The sequence below is a fragment of the Carcharodon carcharias genome, chromosome 10, assembly GCF_017639515.1.
Source record: "Carcharodon carcharias isolate sCarCar2 chromosome 10, sCarCar2.pri, whole genome shotgun sequence".
In the NCBI taxonomy this organism is placed as follows: Eukaryota; Metazoa; Chordata; class Chondrichthyes; order Lamniformes; family Lamnidae; genus Carcharodon; species Carcharodon carcharias.
Window position 1 is genome coordinate 9,140,022 of NC_054476.1, and position 23,067 is coordinate 9,163,088.

Consider the following 23,067-nt stretch of genomic DNA (forward strand, 5'->3'; position numbering starts at 1 on the left):
AGCTGCACTCTGAATAGATCCAATATGTTGCCTCATCAATAGCTGTAGAATTGGCTTGGTCATAGAAGACAGAGGGTAGCAGTGGAAGGGTGCTTTTCTGAATGGAGAGCTGTGACTAGTGGAGTTCCGCAGGGACCTTTGCTGTTTGTAGTATACATAAATGATTTGGTGGAAAATGTAACTGGGCTAATTAGTAAGTTTGCAGACAACAGTAAGGTTGGAGGAGTTGCAGATAGTGAAGAGGATTGTCAAAGGATACAACGGGATATAGATTGGTTGGAGACTTGGGCAGAGAAATGGCAGATGGAGTTTAATCCGAACAAAAGCGAGGTAATGCATTTTGGAAGGTCTGATACAGGCAGGGATTATACAGTAAATGGCAGAACACTTAAGTGCATAAACAGGCAGAGGGATCTGGGTGTACAGGTCCACAGGTCACTGAAAGTGGCAATGCAGGTGGATAAAGTTGTCAGGAAGGCATATGGCATGCTTGCCTTCATTGGCAGGGGTATTGAGTATAAAAGCTGGGAAGTTACGCTGCAGCTGTATAGAACCTTGGTTAGGCCACACTTGGAATATTGTGTGCAATTCTGGTTGCCACATTACCAGAAGGATATGGAGGCGTTGGAGAGGGTGCAGAGGAGGTTTACCAGGATGCTGCCTGTTCTGGAGGTTATTAGCTATGAGGAGAGGTTGGAGAAATTCGGATTGTTCTCACTAGACCGACAGTGTTAGAGGTTTACAAAATTATGAGTGGCATGGACAGAGTAGATAGTCCGAAGCTTTTTCCCAGGGTGGAAGAGTCAATTATTAGGGGACATAGATTTAAGGTGAGAGGAGAAAACTATAGAGGAGATGTGCGGGGCAAGTTTTTTATGCAGAGGGTAGTGAGTGTCTGGAATTCGCTGCCAGAGGAGATGGTGGAAGCAGGTACGATAGTGGTATTTAAGAGGCAGTTGACAAATACATGAATAGGATGGGAATAGAGGGATATGGACCCCGGAAGTGCAAAATGTTTTAGTTGACGGGCAATATGATTGGCGCAGGCTTGGAGGGCCGAAGGGCCTGTTCCCTGTGCTGTACTTTTCTTTGTTCTTTGTAGTAATCTTTCAGTACTGATTCAGTGCTAAGACCACCATCATGGTCCATTTCTCGTCCACTTATTTTAGTATCATTAGCAACCTAAAGAAACTTAAATGAAATTACAGCTGCACTCTCTGTTTAACCTAGTTTAAAGTGGAAGATTTCAAGTTAAACTTTTAAACCATGCTGTTTAAAACTCCTAAAACATTTATAAAATAATAAAAAACAAGATCAAAGCCATCTGCTTGACTTATATACTGGAAGCTCTGAACCCTAAAATCTGACTCCACTCCACTCCCTCGTTGCTTGCTCAAGTTGAACTTGGTGTAGTGCCTAATCCTGGTCTCCTCTGGGCAGAGCTTCAACCCCACACCTGTACACCCAGAGATTACCAAATTCAGCTTAATAACACCAACCACATCAATTACAAGCCAACTCACTAATGCTGAGACTTCACTCCTGATACCATCATGCTCCATCCAGTTTTCACCTTGCTAGCCTACTGATCCCCACCCAACACAAACTACTATGTGTTCAAAACTTGACTGTCCATATCTTGTCTCCATTTGCCATATTGATTTCAATATCCTCATACTCTTTACACATCCCTTAATTGCTTCATTCTATTCTGTTCCTGTAATCTTGTCATGTCTCAGCTGTAGCCCTCCAATTTTTTGGTACTACCATTCTGTGATCCTTCATTCAGTTGATGGCAGAGCTAATAGCCAAACTTGAATTCTGGAATTCTCTTTCTCAACATGTGCACATTCAGACACTTACTTTATCTCTTTATTTTTCTCTTTCTCCATTATTGTTCTTAATTACCTCCAGCCCTGTTTATTAGTCTGTTTGTCTGGAAACGTTATATCTTAAAAAGGGATGGATAGATTTTAATGAAAGGGTATAGACCAAGGAAAAACTGGTTAGTTTTTGACGAAGATGTGGATCTGGATCTGGATCCTGGAATTTCTTTAAGAATCCGTTAACATTGGGATTTAGGACGAATTGACTTTTTATTTTAGAATGTTGTGGGTTGTTTGATTTAGGATGCTTGTTTTAGGAAAGTTGTAGAAACATAGAAACGTAGAAAATGGTCCTACAAGCCTGCCCCACCATTCAACATGATCCTCTATCTCAATGCCATACTCCTGTTCTCACTCCTTGACACCTTTAGAGTCTAGAAACCTATCTATTTGCATTGAATATATTCAGTGACTTGGCCTCCACTGCCTTCTGTGATTCACCACAGGTTCACCACCCTCTAAGTGAAAAAGTTTCTCCTCGTCTCAGTCCTAAATGGTCTACCCCATATCTTGAGACTGTAATCCCTTGTTCCAGAACCCCCCCCCCACACCAGCCAGAGGAAACATCATCGCTGCATCCAGTCTGTCTGGCCCTGACAGAATTTTATGTGTTTCGATGAGATCCCCTCTCATTCTTCCAAACCCCAGTGAACACAGAGATAAAAACAAAAAAACTGCGGATGCTGGAAATCCAAAACAAAAACAGAATTACCTGGAAAAACTCAGCAGGTCTGGCAGCATCGGTGGAGAAGAAAAGAGTTGACGTTTCGAGTCCTCATGACCCTTCTAGTTCTGTCGAAGGGTCATGAGGACTCGAAACGTCAACTCTTTTCTTCTCCGCCGATGCTGCCAGACCTGCTGAGTTTTTCCAGGTAATTCTGTTTTTGTCCCAGTGAATACAAGCCTAGTCGGCCCAATCTCTCCTCATACAACAATCCTGTCATCCCAGGAATTGGTCTGGTGAACCTCCACTGCACTCCCTCTATGGCAAGTATATCCTTTCTTAGGTAAGGAGACCAAAACTGCACACAATACTCTCACCAAGGCCATGTACAGCTGCAGTAAGATATCCTTGCTTCTGTACTTAAGTCCTCTCACAATGAAGACCTGGAACACCCTTCCTAACAGTACTGTGAGTGTACCTACACCACATGGACTGCAGTGGTTCAAGAAGGCAGCTTACCATCTTCTCAAGGGCAACTAGGGATGGGCAATAAATGCTGGCCCAGCCAGCGAAGCCCACATCCCGTGAATGAATAAAAAAGACATATTATTTGCGAACTTAACTGCTTGCTGCACCTGCATGCTTCCTTTCGGTGATTGGTGTACAAGGACACCTAATCCCTTTGTACATCAACATTTCCCAATGTATCACCATTTAAATAATCCTCTCCATTCTTTTTCCTATCAAAGTGGATAGCTTCAGACTTATTCACATTATATTGCATCTGCCATGCATTTGCCCACTCACTCAACTTGTCTAAATTGCCTGAAGCCTCTTAAAATCCTCCTCACCACTCACATTCCCACCAAGTTACGTGTCATCAGAAATCTTGGAATTTTTTTTTGGTTTCCTCATCCAAATCATTGATATATATATTGTGAATAGCTGGGGCCCAAGCACTGATCCCTGCAGTACCCCACTAGTCACAGCCTGCCACTCCGAAAAAGACCCATTTATTCCTACTCTCTATTTTCTGTCTGCTGACCAATTCTCAATCCATGCCAATATATTACCCCCAATCTTGTGCTTTAGTTTTGCACACTAACCTCTTAACGTAGGACTTTATCTAAAGCTTTCTGGAAATCCAAATGCACCACATTCACTGGTTCTCCCTTATCTATTCTGCTAATTACGTCCTCAAAGAATTCCAGTAAGTTTGTCAAACATGATTTCGCTTTCATAAATCCATGTTGACTTTGTCTAATCCTGTTGATACTTTCTAAGTGTCTGTTATCACACCCTTTATAATAGACTCTAGTATTTTACCTACCACTTGTTAGGCTAGCTGGTCTTTAATTCCCTGTTTTTTCCCTCCATTCTCTTTTAAATAATGGGGTTAAGTTTGCCACCCTCCAATCTGTCTGACTGTTCCAGAATCTACAGAATTTTGGAAGATGCCAACCAATACATCCACTACTTCCATGGCCACCTCCTTTAGTACCCTGTGATATAGATTATCAGGCCCTGGGGATTTATCAGCTTTCAGCCCCATTAACTTCTCCAGTACTATTTTTTAAATAATACTAATTTATTTCAATTCCTCCATCTCACTAGACCGTTGGTTCCCTCGCATTTCTGGGAAGTTATTTGTGCTTTCCTCCATGAAGACAGAACTAAAGTAGTTGTTTAATTGCTGTGCTATTTCCTTGTTCTCTATTATAAGTTCTCCCGTTTCCATCTATAAGGGACCTACATTTGTCTTCACTAATCTTTTTACACACTTAAAGAAGCTTTTACAATCTGCTTTTATTTTCCTTGCAAGATCACTCTTACTGTATTTCCCCCCGCATAATCAATCTCTTGGTTCTCCTTTGCTGAACTCTAACTTGCTCCCAATCATCAGGCTTGCTACTTTTCCTAGCAACTTTATATGACTCCTCTTTGGATCTAATACCATCCTTAATTTTTTTTGTTAGCCGTGGTTGGGCTGCTTTTCCTGTTGTGTATAACTGTTGCAATGCATACATTGTTCCTTAACTATTAGTCATTGCCTATCCACCATCATGCCTTTTAACGAAGTTCCCCAATCTATCTTAGCCAACTCATGCCACATACCTTCATACCTTTTCTTTTTAGATCTTTTCTTTTTCGATTTAGGACCCTAGTTTCAGATTGAACTACTTCGCTTTCCACCCTAATGAAGTATTCTATCATGTTATGGTCACTGTTCCCTAAAGGACTCTGCACAACAAGATTATTAATTAACCCCTTCTCATTGTGTTATAACATGGCAGATGATGTATGCCAGGCGGACATAATCCACAAGAGAAACTTGGTCGTGTTATCACAAATGTTTTGCTATTTGTATTTATTATGAGAAGATGTGTGCACTGAATTCAGAAGTAATGAGTCCACCAAGACCTTTAGAGATTTTAAAAAATAAATTAAAATATTTATTAACAAAATAAAAGATTCCAAGCACATACATAAGACACAACTATTTACCACTATAACAACTCCTAAAATTCCTAATTAACCTGACTCCCAGTTACACACCCACTTTAAGGCAACTGCCCAAAATAGATTTCAGATTTAAAACTGAACCAGCAAATTAACACAGTATCCACTTGACAGTGAAATTCCAAATGGCTTTCTCCGACATCAGTTACTGGATGCAGCCGCCTTATGCACGAATGGCTGGAGGCTTCTTGAAGGCTGTTTCACACATTTCTGTTAGATCTCCTCACATAGCTTTTCATTCTCTTTTATAAATGTTTCTCTCTCTTTAATATGTAAATTCTATTGTTCCATATGTCTTTGGAATGGTACCTATCCCATAATATAAAAACTTTCATGTTGTCAATATTGTCAGTAAACTTTGCAAAAAAATAAACATATTCCTTAGCCTTGCTTATGTGACTAGTTGTAAACAGACTAACATCCCTTTGAAATCTAAACAATCCCTTCACTTATCTAAAAATGCAAATTCCCTTCACACCTTACATGCTAAGCCAGCATCCATGTTCACTCATTAGCACTTCAAGCACATTTCTACACCTAGCTTCTTTTGATAATTCCAAACTTGCAGTCTACCTGACTCCAAATGCAATTAAATCACACAGACAGACCCAACTATATTCACACCCATAAACCTGCTTTACAATAAACCAGAAAAATATTCTAAAAACTATTATACTTTCATAACAATTGCACAATATCAAATGTAGGATAGCCTGTTCCCTAGTTGTTTCCTTGACATACTGGTCTAAAAAACCATCTTGTACACACTCCAGGAATTCATCTGCCATAGTATTGCTGCTATTTTGGTTTTCCCAGTCTAAACATAGATTAAAGTAACCCATTGTTACTCTAGCACCTTTGTTACACGCACTTCTAATATCCTGTGTAATGCCGTCCCCTACTTTACCACTACTATTTGGAGGCCGAAAGACAACTCCCACTAATGTTTTACGCCCCTTGTTGCTTCTTAGCTCCACCCAGACTGATTCTCCTTTCTCACTATTGCACTGATTTCACCCTTAACTAACGACGCCAACCCACCTCCTTTTCCTTTTTGCCTGCCCTCCCTAAATATCAAGTACCCTTGGATATCCAGTTCCCAGCCATGGTCACTCTGCAGCCATGTCACCGTAGTTGCAATCATATCTTACTCGTTTATATCTATTTGCACTGTTAATTCCTCTACCTTATTGTGAACGCTCCATGCATTCAGATACAGTGCTAGCCCTTGTTTCCTCTGCCTTCCACTTTTGCCTTTCATTCCTATCTTTGTTTCCCCCTCTTGTGTCTTCCCACTCCAGTTCCCATTCCACTCTAGTTTAAACTCTTTCCCCCACAGTACTAGCGAATATTCCTGCGAGGGTATTGGTCCCGGTCCTGTTGGGTTGCAACCCGTCCAGCTTGTGCAGGTCCCATTTTCCCCAGATGTCTCAGTCCCAATGCCTCAGCAATCTAAATCATCTAGTCTATTCTCCTATTCCTGATCTCATTAGCATGGGGCACTGGGAGTAAAACTGAGATTACTACTTTTGAGATCCTGCTTTTTAATTCATTTCCTAGCTCCATATATTCTGCTTTCAGAACCTCATCCCTCTTTTTACCTATGTTGTTGGTACCAATATGGACCATGACCTGTGGCTGTTTACCCTCCCCCTTCAGAATGCCCTGCAGCTGCTCAGTGGCTTCCTTAATCCTAGCACCAGGTATCACTACTGCTCTCCCACTGTTTTTTTTTCTCCCCCCCCCCCCCCCCCCGACTTGGCTCTTGCTGCATTCCCCTGAGAAACCATCTCCCCCAGCAGTATCTGAAATGGAAAATCTGTTAGAAAGGGAAATCGACCCAGGGGACTCCTGCATTACCTGCCTAGTGTTTTTACTCTGTCTGGCAGTCACCCATTCCCTTTTGGCCTGTGCACTCTTTACCAGTGTGACCACCCCACTGTACATGCTATCCATGAAGATCTTTTCCTTGCAGATGCTCCACAGTGACTCCAGCTCCGAAACGCGGATTTTGAGTAGCTGCAGCTTGCAATCGTGGTTGCCCTCGACGCTGGAAGTGTCTCTGACATCCCACATTGCACAGGAGGAGCATTCCACATGGCCGAGCTGCCCTGCCATGACTTATCCTTAAATTACTCCCTTTACTTTTACTTCCTCTAGTTTAAAGGATATTAAGGACAATGGAAACACTCATCAGGTCCTACTTACCAAGGCTGCTGCTCTTGTTTCTGAGAAAAGGTAGAAAATGAAGGGATCACTTCCTTCCCTCTTTACTGAATTCCCTCACTCACCAAACTCCAACTGAAGCACTCTAATGTAGCCCAAAACAGCACTCCAGGGCAGACAAGGCAGCACTGTAGATGGCCAAGTTTTATGCTCTCTGAATCTAGCTTTTGAAAACCTGTTTAAGCCAGTTATCTAATTTACTAGCTGTAGCTGCAAGCAGAGCCTGTATAACCCCTGTTTTAAAGCTGGACTAATACTCGCCTTTTCCCAACCCAAAGAGCAACTTTTAGTTAATTGCTAAATTAAAGAAAGGCTTGAATTTAGATAGAAATGAACTCTTAAAAGTCCCTCACTCACCAAACTCCAACTTAAGCACGCTACTGTGCGTTGTCTTGCTGCTGCGGTGGAATTTGTCACAGCTCTCAAAATGCGAGCAGAGTTTTTCAGAGCAGGTTGTTGGATGTGGATTGGCCTGAAGCCTCCTCAGTGAGATGGAAGCTCTTAACAAAAAGTTTTCATTTTTCAGCTTTGTCATTACAGGGTATCAGCCAGGGAGGGAAAAGCCTCAAGGAAGAGCTACTTAATTGTAATAATGTTTGAATTACCACAGTGTGGCAGAGGTATGTGCTCTACTGAGTACCCTCTTCACTTGCTTTTTTCCTGTTTGGCTTTTCTCCTTTTCTATTTCTTTCTGTCTCTTCCCACATTCTTTCACACATTTTCTCTTTCTTTCTCTCTTTCCTTCCCCCATCCATCTCTGCAAAATCATTCTGAAAATCTATTCCTCCAACCAGGCCTTCAAGCTCCTCCCAGTTCCTGCATAGAATCAATTTCCCCTTTCTCTCACTCTTCCTTTTCCCCCATCGAAACATCCTTGGGACATTTTGCTATATTGAAAACAAATCTAATTTTTCAAGTGGAAGAAATTATATATAGATAAGTGCAAGTCTAGTCAATAAAGCAAATAATGCTTAGTTATATTGCAAATCAGTAGAATATAAATTTTGATATTAGGCCGCAGCTTTAATATTGCTCTCAACTGAAAAATGGAAGTATCCAACCTGGAAATGGTGCAGAGAAAGACCAGAAGGCAAAACGCTAGAACCAGAGAATTGAATTGAGGAAAGGTTCTAAAAAAAACCTCAGTCTTTATGGCTTTAAAAAGCTGCAAATGTGAGGGGTACAGGTATATGGTGCTGAGTGGTATAGAAAGCATTAATCTAGAGCACTATTTCAAGATAAATTATGGCTAAGATGAGCAAAAGCAAGGTTTTAAACTGGTTTAAGCCAAGTTCAAGACTTAAATAATTAAGCATTTCACACAAAAAATGATCAATAGCTAGAGCATTCTTTCAGGAAAGGTAAAAAGCTTTGGAATCACTAAAGAGACTGTTGTGATGGGAAAGGCTGCAGGTGTCAGGAAGGATGTGTTTAGATAAGTTGAATGACTTCCCTGTACTTTTCTCTGTGAATGCTGCAGGACAGAAACAATTGAGATAAGATTACTTGAAACTATCTGTATGCCATCAGCGTCTCATTCCCATTATGTATTTATTATATTTGATGAGACTTGGATGGGTGCACTACTGAGAGGTCCCACCTCTGCATAACACTTGCTTCTATTTTAGAGTATTAAAATAAGAATTGATTTGAGAGCTCACCTTATCTGTTATTTGACTTTTCTCTCATTTAACCAGTTCAGTATTTATGTTGTTAAATTCTGTAATTAGTTAGCAATCCACCCCATTCTGTTAGTCCAGATCTGAAGGCTGAGTATCTCGCCAAAGACACAGCATTTCTATTATTTACTAGCGACTCCGAAATAAGCTGTCATTGGATTGCTTGCGTGTCAGACACATAACTCCCCACCTTTGTCAGATAGCCACTGTTGAAGCATTTCTTTTGAAATCGACCATTGGTAACCAACAACTTAAAATATATTAAAGGCTGGAGTGTTGCTTGAATGGCACATCCTTAGCATCAACTAATTGTCCTGATGTTATAGGATATCTAGATAAAGTCAAAGGTCAAGATTAAATTGAGTCACATAATTTCAGAGTCTACATTTCTAGCTCATTCTGAAAACCTTGATATGTCAAAACATCAAACTTACATGTTCGGGACAATGCTGCTTTAAAAACAATTTGAAAAGCCTAGTTTTTTTTTTTAAACAACTGCCTGTGGATAGTAGTGGTGCTACTGAAAATTGTGTGGGAGGCATTACATAACAGGCAAAATCTAACTTGTTAGAAGGTTCCCATAGCAACTGCGTTAAAGTGCTGGTTTAAAGTATATGTATTAGATATCTCTGAATAGCCTTCCTGGAGGAAAAAATAAAAATATGTTCTTCCCATGGATAACTCAATAACAGTAATCTGCCTAAGATCTTAAAGCATTGCATTACAGACGACATTTGTTAAGTTTTGCAATTAAAATGGTTGGAGGGCTAGCTTTAGGAAAATTTGCCATGTAGGTGTGCTGAAAACTTGTATTCACAACAGTTGTTTTACAAAGGAATATGTCATACAAATATTAATTTTTATTATTTGAGTGTGTTTTGTAAAACTCCTCATTACATGATTTGAGTGACTTTATGAACAAGGTTCAAATAAATGGTCCACCCTGAATTCTGCTATTGGAGAGGAAAAGGGAAGTACATAGCACTAACTATTGTGCAGGATTTCCGATGTTAAAGGGTGGGTTGGGGGAGGGAGGTGGTTTGTTGGGAGGTTAGGGACAGTGCAAACTGTTCTCAGACATGTTGCCGACAGAAACAAGCCCTTGTTATTGACTGGCTCCCCTCTCCTGGGTAATGCAAAGTTAGCTTCGGTAGTGAGCTATGTGTGCATAAATTGAAATCTTTTTGAATGTTTGCTCTACATTGACCTTTGGGAATATGTTATAGCAGCTTTTTCTCAGGGTGGCAAGGAGAGAAGAGTCGTGTCATAGGCCAGTGCCCCAAATAGAAGTACTGGTTATGTACAAACTCAAACTCAGATTTATTTTTTGATGCAAGATCTAATTTCAGTGATATTCAAGTCCCTAAACTGTTTGTTCAGCAATGGGTACATCAGCACTTATGATACAAAGACATAACTTATTTTGACTGGCAATGCTATGGAAGAGATCTTTCTTCTCTTACTCTAATATGTTAGTGAGTTGGTTGCCTTGTATGGTATATATTCTAGAATGAGGTAATAATTTTGCCACAATGTAATTCTTCATTTAAATGATTCTCCATTTTAGTTATGTATTTAAATTGTCTCCATCTGAAGCACATGCTATTTTTCTACTGTGGATGAAAAGGCAATCTATCCCTAGGTTTCTGACATTGCTGCTAGAAAGAACTTGTATTCATATAACACCTTTCACATTTCTAGGACACCCACTACATTATTATGCGTTGTATTCACTGTTATGTAGGCAAATGTTTGTGCAAAGTAAGGCTACATACACAGCAGTTTTAGTTTTGGTTGAAGGATAAATATTGTCCAAGACACTGCAGGTTCTCCTCTGTTCTGCTCTTCAAATAGTGCCTTTGGCTTTTACATCCTGAACAAGCAGACAGGAACACGGTTTAACTTTTGCTTTTAAAAGTGGCACTCCTAACTATGTGGCACTCCTCAGTAGTACATTGAATTATCAGCTGACATTAAGTCATGTGTTGGGATTTGAACCCACAACATTTTGACTTATGGGCACAACTGCTACCAACTTAACCAAGTTGGCTTGTGTTCACCCATTCTCCAATATTTCCATCACTTTTTCGGTATAGATTTGCTTGTCATGCACTCAACCAATCATATTTTTGAGGAGAAGCAACTTCAAACTATTCTGAGTAAGGTTAAAATGCAATCTGGTTTTAATAGAATGTCCAACCGTGTAGGTGTGAATATTTTTAAATACATTATTAAAATCTGGAAATTCATCATTGCCATTATAAAAATGTGTTAACCTGTTTATTTTGAATGGGTTAATGTTTCTGTTAAAATAGCAGAGAGGAGTTTTATTTAGTGCGTTTGTATGATAAGACGCTTGCAGTAATTTCCAGGCTTAAGCCTGTCGTCCTTCTGAAGTAGCCTGTATCTGTTACTTGTAATTGTGTACACTCCATTTATCAAATGACATTTTTAATATTGGTATTTGAAAATACCAAGCTCTCACTGTAAAAGAGTTGGTGATTACCATAAGTGGTTGTGCTAAACATACATTTTGTAAATATTTTTAATGTAAAAAAAATTAAAGGGAAAAACTAGTGGAAATGTAATACAGAAAATGTAAGAAAAATAAGCTTGTAATGTATTTCTATATAATTTCCATACTTCTATTTATGTTGTTTAGATTGATATTCCCCCAACTAATTATTTTTCTCATACACTTTCTTGGGTCTCCTGCAGCACACATGATCTGTGACTGGGAGGGCAGGATCCCATTCTTAACCTTTCCCAGTGACATTTTGACACCATCTGTTGGAAGTCACATGAACAGCCAGGCAGTAGTTCTCTGCATTTTAACTCTTCTCCCTTTCTCAGAATTGTCTGGCTTTCAATGTGTCTTTCCCCCACAGAATGGCTGGTATGGGGACTTACATATGGAGACCAAGGACACAAAACCATATATGGCAGCATCATAGTACCTAACTATCTTCAAATGTTTTGGTTGCAGGGCAGATCAAGTCTGTTTTTTAAAAGGGATATTTTGCATCAGTGACTGAAATTGGTGTTGAGGCACCATTTTAAACATATGAATATGTATTTCGGTTTGGACTTTTTACCAATGCTGTTTTCTTGCACAAATGGCTTGACAACTGCCAACTTAATGATCTGAAAGCTATATTTTTTCATTGTCATCTATACTAATAATTAGCCTACTTATCAGTAGTACTGTGGATTGTAACTTCCAAGAACATCTCATGTTGAACTGAAGCCAGAAAATATTGAATGGAAACCCCACTTCATACAGGCTAAAACTATGGAATGAATGTTCTGCTTGATGATTCATCAAGACATTGATACTACATAGCATAAGTTGTAAGTTACAGTTGAATCAGGATGGCTGTTCAGAAAAATCCACTGTTCTTCTAGTTTAAAATGTAACAGTGTCTTGTAATGCATGAGCCACTGCTTAGAGAATTTAATGCATCTGATTGTATGTCAGGCCCTGTCCCCATCGAAGAGAATCACTGGGAGACATTTGATCGCACCATGCCATTTCGAGCAGCACCACATGAAACAAACTTAATTCAATTCCCCCAGAGCAGTCAGGCCTGTGGGTCGCTACCTGTATGCCCAGACTGCATTCTTCAATGAGACCATTGAAGAATACCTCCATGGATCACTGCCTATCATCAGAGAATAGAGGGAAATCTGTGTAGCCATGCGAAGAAATTTCTACCCCATTTTCTTAACTAACTCTAGATCAAAGAAGCCTGTGCCCACAAGGCAAACAGATCGCCTGTCTTAGTCTTCAATAAATTAAGCAGCATTTGTACCAGGCCCTTAAGTGGACAGTGGCGAGCCTTCCCCAGGATCAAGGGCCCCAGGGGTCCCACTGCCCCAGGAGCTATTGGACTCTGTACATTGCAAACAGCGCCAATGGGAGCAGTGGCAGTTACCAGAAATACACTCAATACGATTGGCGAGGGACCCCAAGCCAAAGGTGTGAGGGCAAGATGGGGTTCACGGGGTGGGGGTCAGCAGCAAGGGCAGAGGGGTCACTCTGTGGGCCCCCTCTCCCTGACCCTGGACCCATGATCAGGGAATGTGACTGAGTGCCCTTGAACTGGGGCAAACCACCCCTCACCTACCCACTGAGACTGCAAGCAAACCTAGTTGGGTTTAGCTTTCTAGGCTCCCTGCATGGTGACTGTCTCACTTGCTGATGGTTGAATACCAGCAGCGGTGGGATAAGGCCCTAATATGGGCATTAAATGACCACTCAAGGGCCTCAATTGGTGGCTGGGCAGGAAGACCGACCATGAAACTTCATGCCGCAGATTTATTTGGGGCAGAGGCAGGATGGCAGTGGGATCCCCACCTGCTACCCTCCCGCCTGATTAAATGACCCCCCCTCCCCCCACCTCCATACTCACCTCGGCAGAGGGCATTAAATTACACCCACTATGCATACCTTGAGTCACTAAAACTTTTAACAGACATATTAGTAAATTTTCTGTAGCTTTGCTCACCAGCTGTTGCAGGATAGGCTTTGTGTCTTATCCATCTGTCATTCTTGTGTCCGTTTCATGTTGGTTTGTTCTCTTTCTCCCCAACTTATAGTTTTGTCTTTCTCTTTTTCTCTCCTGCTTTGCTTTTCTGGTTCTTCATTTATTTTTTTTACTCTCTTTTGAATATTTTCTTCCTCTTTTGTTCTGTTGCCTGTTCTGGCTCTGTTCAGTCAGTTAGAGGAACTGACAATCAGGGGAGGCATTGGGCCAAGGTGGGGTGCATGCTCTTCTGGCCGCAGATACTAATAGGAGGCTGGGCAGGGGATGGGGTGTTGGAAGGACTGGGCTCTGACTGCAAGTCTACAGCTTTGGCCTTGGGAGAATGCAATGTGGATGGGAGGCAGTTCCTCTAGATGAGAAAAGGAACCTGAAGCCAGTGGTGCTACATAACATTGTATTATTGAGCTTGCAGACAGGAATTTGGAAAATGAATAGTAAATATAGGAAATGTAGCACCACATCTGTTTTTTACATCCACATTATAAACTACCTACTCTTCATCTCACCCTCCTGATCTCTTTCTCTCTGTCTTGAGCGCTCAAACACTGTTCTCTGACTTAATTTCCTACTTATCTCTCTCTATCTCCAGCTTTATCTCTCTTTGACTTCTTTTCTTTGTGTCCCATTCCTGCCGTCTCTTCCATCTCTTTTTTCCGTTGATTTTATCACTTTGAGGCATCTCTCTTTTTTATGATTTATTTGTCATTCTCACAGTTTTTATCTTCCATTTTCTCTGTTTTCCCCATCCTGATTCATCCTGATTTGTGCAGTATCTATGGAGCTCATGCCTTCCTACGCACTCCCTCAAGCGGTCATTGTAAGGTCTCCAGATTGGTATTGGTGAGGCTACAAAACGTCAGAATGCCAACAAGTAGAAGACTGAGTTCGTGAGTTCAGAGGGGCATTTTTTTAATTTGCCACGTTGTCATCATTAGGAAGGTGGAAAGCATTCATGTCATTACTTTGGTTTGTTCTGATTGGCCTGTGTGAGCACAACGTTAATCGTCCTTGTTCCACTGTGTGCCGTTTCCTGCTGCCTACTACATGTTGGCTATAGTACTAAGCAAGAAGCTGTGGTGGTGAAGGGGAATGAGTGGCGTTCTGTCACTGGGAATAGCGTGGAAAAGTAACAGATTCCACACACAGAGATATGGTTGTGGGCTGAGAGGTTCAAGGCAGACAGTTCCATCGATATAGTGTTGCTCTGAAATCTCTGAAAGTTTCCAGTGGTTGGGAGTAAGGTTACTATAGCCCTCCAGGATTGTCCTGGAGTCTTCAACAATTAATGATTGATCTCCTAGACAGTGCTGCAGCAATCCAGGAGAAAAATCACAGCGACGTTGAGAAAAGTGATTTCTTTTTCCATTTTCTTTGAGCATTTTTATTTATTACTTCTAAAAGTATTAGAGACAGGGAGAAAAGGCTTTTGGACTTTGTTTGGACATGAGTCGCCATTTGATGAAATCTCAAGGAATACACCCAATCAGAATTTATATTCATGAATGGTTATGATATTCTCAAATTGTTTCATCATCTCTCTTTTCTTCCACACAGGAAGAGAAAGGAGATTATACATATGCAGAAAGAATTCGAATTCCACTGAACCATGGGTGTTTGTTGGTAATGGAAGGGGAAACTCAGAAGGATTGGCAGGTGAGAAATATACTAAGAGCCTCTAAGTAATGCAACAGATGCACAAAATATTCCTCAAATAAAAATGTTTTCTCCACCAGGAGCCTCAGCATTTGCTAGCACATAGGTTCAATACCAATATTCTGTTGTTGCTCTCTCCTGCAGGGAGATGAAAAGGAAAGATTAGATTGTGCCCTTCATGACCTCAGGATATCTCAAAGCACTTCACAACCAATAGGGTCACTTTTGTAATGCAGGAAATCTGTCAGCCAATTTGTGCACAGCAAGATCCCCACAAATAGCATTATGGGGCAAAAAATAGAGAGGCAGACTGGGGTTCTTGATGCATCTCAGGTGACTTTAATTTATCTCACCTTAATTTACCATGTTCCTGCAAAACATTGTAATTAACTTCAAAGGGCAGTGACTGGATCACATGCACCTTTTAAAGAAAACTGGATGCAGGTCAGAAGCTGGAAATTCTGCAGTGAGTAACTCATCTCCTGTCTTCCCAAAGCCTGTCCACCATCTACACGGCACAATTTGGAGTGTGATGGAATACACTCCACTTGCCTGGATGAGTGTGGTTCCAATAACACTTGAGAAGCTTGACACCCCATCCGCCAACTTAGACAGTCACTCCCTCTACCACTGACACACAGTGGCAGCAGTGTGTAAAGATCTACAACATGCACTGCAGTAACTCACCAAGGTCCCTTCATTAGGACCTTCCGAAGCCATGAATTCTACCACCTAGAAGGGCAAGGGCAGCAGATGCATAGAAACACCACCACCTGCAAATTCCCCTCCAAGCCTCACACCATCCTGATTTGAAACTATATCGCTGTTCCTTCACTGCTCTGGGTCAAAATCCTGGAATACCCTAACAGCACAGTGAGTATACCTACACCACATGGACTGCAGAAGTTCAAGAAGGTAGCTCACCACTACCTTCTCGAGGGCAATTATGGATGGGCGCCTAGCCAGCAATGCCCACGTTTTACGAAAGAATGAGAAAAGGAAAGTGATTGAGGAATTCATCCTGCCCCTTTGCAAGATTAATTCAATGTCAGTAATTTAGCTGTATTAAGTGTAATTTCATTTACAGCTGTGAATACATTCTGTACTCCAACAACAGAAGAATTATGGTACATTTGTTTTGATTTTATGCATATTCATTGCCTTATCTGCAGTGTTAAGTCTTTTTAAAACATTTTGTAGAATTTGTGTTAACAGCAAAAATGTTTTCTGAATTTAATGCCGAACAAACTTCAGTTAAGATGCTTCCATTCGGCCCATCAAGTCTGCTCCACCATTCAATCATGGCTGATAAATTTCTCAACCCCATTCACTCGCCTTCTCCCCGTAATCTTTGATCCCCTTACCAATCAAGAACCTATCTATCTAGGTCTTAAATACACTCAATGACCTGGCCTCCACAGCCTTCTGTGGCAATGAATTCCATAGATTCACCACTCTCTGGTTAAAGAAGTTTCTCCTCATCTCTGTTCTAAAAGGTCTTCCCTTCACTCTGAGGCTGTGCCCTCGGGTCCTAGTCTCTCCTACTAATGGAAACATCTTCCCCTTGTCCACTCTATCCAGGCCTTTCAGTATTCTGTAAGTTTCAACCAGATCTCCCCTCATCCTTCTAAACTCCATCGAGTATAGACCCAGAGTCCTCAAACGTTCCTCATATGTTAAGCCTTTCATTCCTGGGATCGTTCTCGTGAACCTCCACTGGACCCTCTCCAGGGCCAGAACATCCTTCCTGAGATACGGGGCCCAAAATTGCTCACAATATTCTAAGTGTGGTCTGACCAGAGTCTTATGAAGCCTCAGCAGCACATCCCTGCTTTTATATTCTAGTCCTCTTGAAATAAATGCCAACATTGCATTTGCCTTCCTAACTACCGACTCAACCTGCAAGTTAACCTTAAGAGAATCCTGGACTAGGACTCCCAAGTCCCTTTGCACTCCAGATTTCTGAATTCTCTCCCCATTTAGAAAATAGTCTATGCCCCTATTCTTCCTACCAAAGTGCATGACCTCACACTTCCCCACGTTGTATCCATCTGCCACTTCTTTACCCATTCTCCTAACCTGTCCAAATCCTTCTGCAGCTTCCCCGCCTCCTCAATACTACCTGTCCCTCCATCTATCTTTGTATCATCTGCAAACTTAGCCAAGATGCCCTCAGTTCTTTCATCTAGATCATTAATGTATAAAGTGAAAAATTGTGCTCCCAACACTGACCCTTATGTAACTCCACCAGTCACCGGCCGCCTTCCTGAGAAGGACCTCCTTATCCCCACTCTCTGCCTCCTGCCAGACAGCCAATCTTCTATCCATGCTAGTACCTTGCCCCTAACACCATGGGCTCTTATCTTACTGAGCAGCCTCCTGTGCGGCACCTTGTCAAAGGCCTTCTGGAAGTCCAAGTAGATAGCATCCATTGGCTCTCCTTTGTCAAACCTACTCGTTACCTCCTCAAAGAATTCTAACAGATTTGTCAGGCATGACCTCCCCTTGATGAAACAATGCTGACTCTGCCCCATTTTACCATGCACTTCCAAGTATTCTGAAATCTCATCCTTAATAATGGACTCTAAAATCTTACCAACGACTGTGGTCAGGCTAATTGGCCTGTAATTTCCTGTCTTTTGCCTCACTCCTTTCTTAAACAGGGGGATTACATTAGCAATTTTCCAGTCCTCTGGGACCCTCCCTGACTCCAGTGATTCCTGAAAGATCACCACTAATGCCTCCACTATCTCTTCAGCTATCTCCTTCAGAACTTAGCTTCATTACTGTTATTATGTTAATGGACTCGGGTGCCTAAAAATCTGCGCCTTCAATCACGTGTGTAATCTACATGGTCAGTTCTTAGCTAAGATACTGTCTAGGATGTCCCATTTCAAAGTATATGACTATGCCACATCAAAGATTATTACGGAACATAAAAGTGCATGGTGTAGTGGGTAACATTTTAGCATGGATAGAAGATTGGCTGGCTGGCAGAAAGCAGAGGGTATGCATAAATGGGCCTTTTTCTGATTGGCAGGATGTGATGAGTGGTGTCTCACAGGGGTCTGTACTGGGGCTTCAACTTTTTATGATTCTCATCAATGACTTAGATGAGGGGAGTGAAGACATGGTAGCTAACTTTGCAGATGACACAAAGATAGGTAGGAAAGCATGTTGTGAAGAGAACATGAGGTTGCAGATGGATATAAATAGGTTGAGTGAGTGAACAAAGATCTGGCAAATGGAGTTTAATGTGGGAAAATGTGAAGTTGTTCACTTTGGCAGGAAGAACAAAAAAGCAGAGTATTACTTAAATGAAGAATGGCTGCATAATTCTGAGGTGCAGAGGGTTCTAGGTGTTCTAGTACATGAGTCACAAAAAGTTAGCATGCAGGTACAGCAAGTAATTAAGAAGTCTAATGGAATGCTATCCTTTATTATGAGAGGGATTAAACACAAAAGTAAGGATGTTATGCTTCAGTTATACAGGGCATTGTTGAGACCACACCATGAATACTGTGCAGTTTTGGTCTCCTTATTTGAGGAAGGATGTAAATGTGTTGGAGGCAGTTCAAAAGGGGTTTACTAGATTGATACCTGGAATAAGTGGGTTGTCTTATGAGGAAAGGTTGGACAGTTTGGGCTTGTTTCCACTGGAGTTTAGAAGAGTGAGGGGTGATTTGATTGAAGTATATAAGATCCTGAACAGCCTTGACAAGGTGGATGTCAAAAGGATGTTTCCTCTTTTGGGTGAGTCCAAAACTAGGGAGCATTGTTTTAAAATTAGGGGTTGCCCTTTTAGGACAGAGATGAGGAGAAATTTCTTCTCCCAGAGGGTTGTGCGACTTTGGAATTCTCTGCCTCAGAAGGCGGTGGAGGCGGGATCATTGGATATTTTTAAGGCAGAGGTAGATTGATTCCCTTGCCTAACAAGAATCTAAGGTTATGAGGGTTAGATGGGAATGTGGAAATCGAACTACAAGAAGATCAGCTATGATCTTATTGAATGGCAGAGCAGGCTCGAGGGGTCGAATGGTCTACTCCTGTTCCTATTTCTTATGTAAAGGCAATTCAAATGTACCAGGCTCAGATTGAAAGCTATGTGAAAATCCCACTCTACTTATTCATCCTCAACAATTAAACAACAGCCTGTATTTATATTAGGGTTGCCAGCTAATCACAATTAACTCCTGTGATTAATGCAGTAAATTTTCTTTAGATTAATATTTTCAATGCACATTAAGAGTGGAAGTTATATGGCAAATATCTCTGAGCTGCCTTCAACCTTCAGTACAACTCACCATAAGCTTCTGGGCATGTGTGATATTTACCTTCTGTGCTTGTGCACTGTTGCCACGGAGATAGCAGAGTGTGAGTACAGCAATGTCTGTCAGTGGTGTTCACCATAGATCCTGAAGCCAGCTGCAGGCTGTCTCTCCATCAGCCTTGGACCCCATCAGGGCTGTTGTTCCACAGATCCCCAGTTTTGGCTTGCAGAGTAGAGCATTACTGCAATTAAAGCCAAGATTAATCGAGATTAGAAATTTTAAATGCAAAATCAATTTCAATTTTTAATTGCTTGACAATCATTATTTATGCAGCACCTTTTGCACTTTGCAAAATCATAATCAGACAAAAATTTATAACAAACCAAAGAAGAGGGATGACTAAAAGCTTGATTGAAGAGGTAGTTTATAAGGAGGGTCCTTATGGAGGAGAAAAAGGCAAAGTGTAAGGGAAGGAATTCCAGAGCTTAGGCCTTCACTGACTGAAGGCAAAGCTACCAATTTATGGTAAGGCAAAGCCACCAATTGTGAGGCAAAGGGAATAGGGGATAATTGAGACCTAATTTGGCACAAAGGCAATAGGCTGTGAATTTCTGTGCTGTACTAATATATTCCACCTCCAACAAGGATTCCCCATGATATTCAATGACATTACCATTGTTAAATCCCCCACTGTCAACATCCTGAGGGTCACCATTGACCGGAAACCTGACTGGATACAAAAACATTGATGTGGCTACAAAAACAATCAGAGGCTACAAAAACAATCAGAGACTGGGGTATTGCCTGGATGCTTAAGATGCTCACCGTCATCCTGGACAAAGCATTCCGCTTGATTGCAATCCCACCCACCATCTAACCATTCACTTCCTTCCTCACTTGTACAACATGGCTGCAATGCATACCAAATATAAGATGCTTTGCAGCGACTCATCAAGGTATCTTCAACAGCACCTCCCAAACCCGTGACCTCCACTGCTTTAGAAGTACAAGAACACTTTCTCCAATTTCCCCTCAGTTACCCACTATTCTGACTTAGAAAAATATTGCCACCCCATCATCATCGCTCAGTCAAATTTCTGGAATACCCTCCCTAACAGTACTGTAGCAGTATCTATATTATGTGGACTGCAGAGGTTTAATGAGGCCGCTTTCTCGAGGGCAATTGGGGATGGGCAATTATTCCTAGCCTAGCCAGCGATTCTCAGATCCCATGAATGAACTTTTAAAAATGGGATGGGAGGAAGCTCTGATGGATGAGAATTTTAAATCAGAGACTTTGGAGGACTGGAGCCATTGTAGGTCAGGGAGCTGTGGATGAGCAGGACAGTTTTTTATTCAGGATGGTGAGGGGCTTGTAGGGGATCTTCCAGGTGGTGGTGTTCCCATGTACCTGCTGCCCTTGTCCTTCTAGATGGTAGTGGTCATGAGTTTTGAAGGTGCTGTCCAAGGAATCTTGGTGAATTTCTGCAATGCATCTTGTAGATGGTACACACTACTCCCCCTGTGCGTCAGTGGTGGAGGGAGTGAATTTTTGGAAGGGGTGCCAATCAAGTGGGCTGCATTGTCCTGGATGGTGACATGCTTCTTGAGTGTTGCTGGAGCTGCACTCATCCAGGCAAGTGCGGGGGTATTCCATCACATTCCTGACTTGTGCCTTGTAGATAGTGTACAGGCTTTGGGGAGTCAGGAGATGGATTACTTAACCCAGGATTCCTAGCCTCTGACCTGCTCTTGTAACCACTGTATTTATATGGCTAGTCCAGTTCAGGTTCTGGTCAATGGAAACCCACCAGGTTGTTGACAGTGGGCGATTCAGTGATGGTAATGCCATTGAATGTCAAGGGGCGATAGTTAGATTCTCTCTTGTTGGAGATACTGAGGATTGAGATACACGCAGCAGAGTTTTTGATCAACTGATGTTTATGGAAGCCAGTCAAGAGAGTATTGGAATAGTTAAGTCATGGATGAGGGTGATGCAAGGGCACAGCTGTAGAAGTAGGCAGTCTTAATGATGGAGAGGAATATGGGGTTGAAAGCTCAGTTTGGAGCCAAATAGGACAGTAAGGTTGTGAACAGTTGACTTTCACCTGAGACAGTGCCTGGCATTGGGGTTGGGATCAGTGATGAGGGTGCAAGGCTTGCGTCAAGTCCAAAGACCATGACTTTTGCTCTGATCCTTGACCAGGCCCCCACATTTTTAGTAAGATTCAGCCAGGGACCAATAACATTTTGTTGAAAGTAGACTAAGTTTGAAGTTCAAGATATTTGCTAATAGAGTAAAGCCACAAGATTCCACAGGTTTTGAACAAGCAAAAATAAACTTTACTATACAAGGTCAGAAAGATAAAACAATTTACAATACCTATTTTATACTTTAGCATTCAGGGCTATTTTACATGTACTTGATATTAACACGCAAACTGTGGTTGAACATATCAAACTACACAATAAGTGGCAAATGCGACCAAGACGGAGTCTATGAATTTCTTAACAACCCACCCAAATGTCAGTAAACACTGAGTCAACCAATCTCACTGAAACTCTGTCTCTCTCATGAGGGATTCCAATCTTCACCTTCAGATATCTTGCCTTGGAATTCTCTCAAAGTCGTTCCAACTCAAACAGCGTCAACGACGGCCCACCTAGCAAGGTTTCAATCTTGCTTTCCGAGATTCTGTTCCCCTGGGTTCCAGAGTATGCACTCCAGCACCAACTCTTCCGCTGCATCGAGCAGAACACGGCTGCTCCATAGGAGTATCTTTGCCTCAACAGCCCACAGCACAGAGACACTTCTTGGGTTTTCAGGGCTTCTCCTGAGCCCTCTTCGATTACCAGACTCACTTGGCATCAATGGCATTCAACCTAGTGTAGTCTCCTGAGATTCCGTTCCCCCGGATTCCCACGTACACACTCGAGCACCAACTTAAAAGCACAGTTTAGCTCTTCGGCCATGCTGAGCAAAACACTAATGCTCCAAAGGGGTACCTTTGCCCCAAAAGCCTGCAGCCTTTCTCCTGTTTGGAGCCTGTTTCTCTGCTCTTCTCTTTTAACTGAATTAGAACCTTTTCCTGTCTTTGTCCCCTCTCTAGGAACCTTCTTTGGGACCTCTCCCATTCCCTCTCCCCGTCCCCTGCCTGGGACACTAGTTTTCCATGGCACTCTGCACCCGGCTGCCTGACCTGGGTTTTTGTGCCATTTCTCATCTCTGCCCAGGTGCGCTGGGCCCAAAGAATGTCAAAGTCCCGGTCTGCGCATGTGCACTCACTCCCGGTCTGCGCATGCATAAAAGCTCCGAGGTCCATCAGGAATTGAAGTTCCCAACCTCCGCTCTCAACGTTTTGGAAGGAAAGTTTGACTTTCATCACACCTTATCCCTTGGAACAAAGAAGCTTTACTACAGTGAAGGTTTCTTTACAATAGCTTTACACTTTCTTCACAAGAAGTGTTTAACATCATAAACATCTAACGCACAGCTTCTTACATATTATACAAATAACGTTTTCCTTTTGTTCTACAATTGCACACGATTATAAAATGACAAAGTTTTAACCAAAGCAAAGCCAGTCCATGTAACAAATAGGATTAGCAGGATTTAAACAT

At 41.7% G+C, this 23,067-nt stretch overlaps 1 protein-coding gene across 1 annotated transcript in view; it reads left to right on the top strand.

Moving 5' to 3' along the window:
* alkbh3 (alkB homolog 3, alpha-ketoglutarate dependent dioxygenase) overlaps positions 1-23,067 on the top strand; it is a 74,893-nt gene that overhangs the window by 47,557 nt on the left and 4,269 nt on the right. Inside the window, exon 9 of the mRNA XM_041196575.1 lies at positions 15,077-15,175. Within this exon, the coding sequence (XP_041052509.1) occupies positions 15,077-15,175 (99 nt within the window). The remainder of the gene's footprint in view (positions 1-15,076; positions 15,176-23,067) is intronic.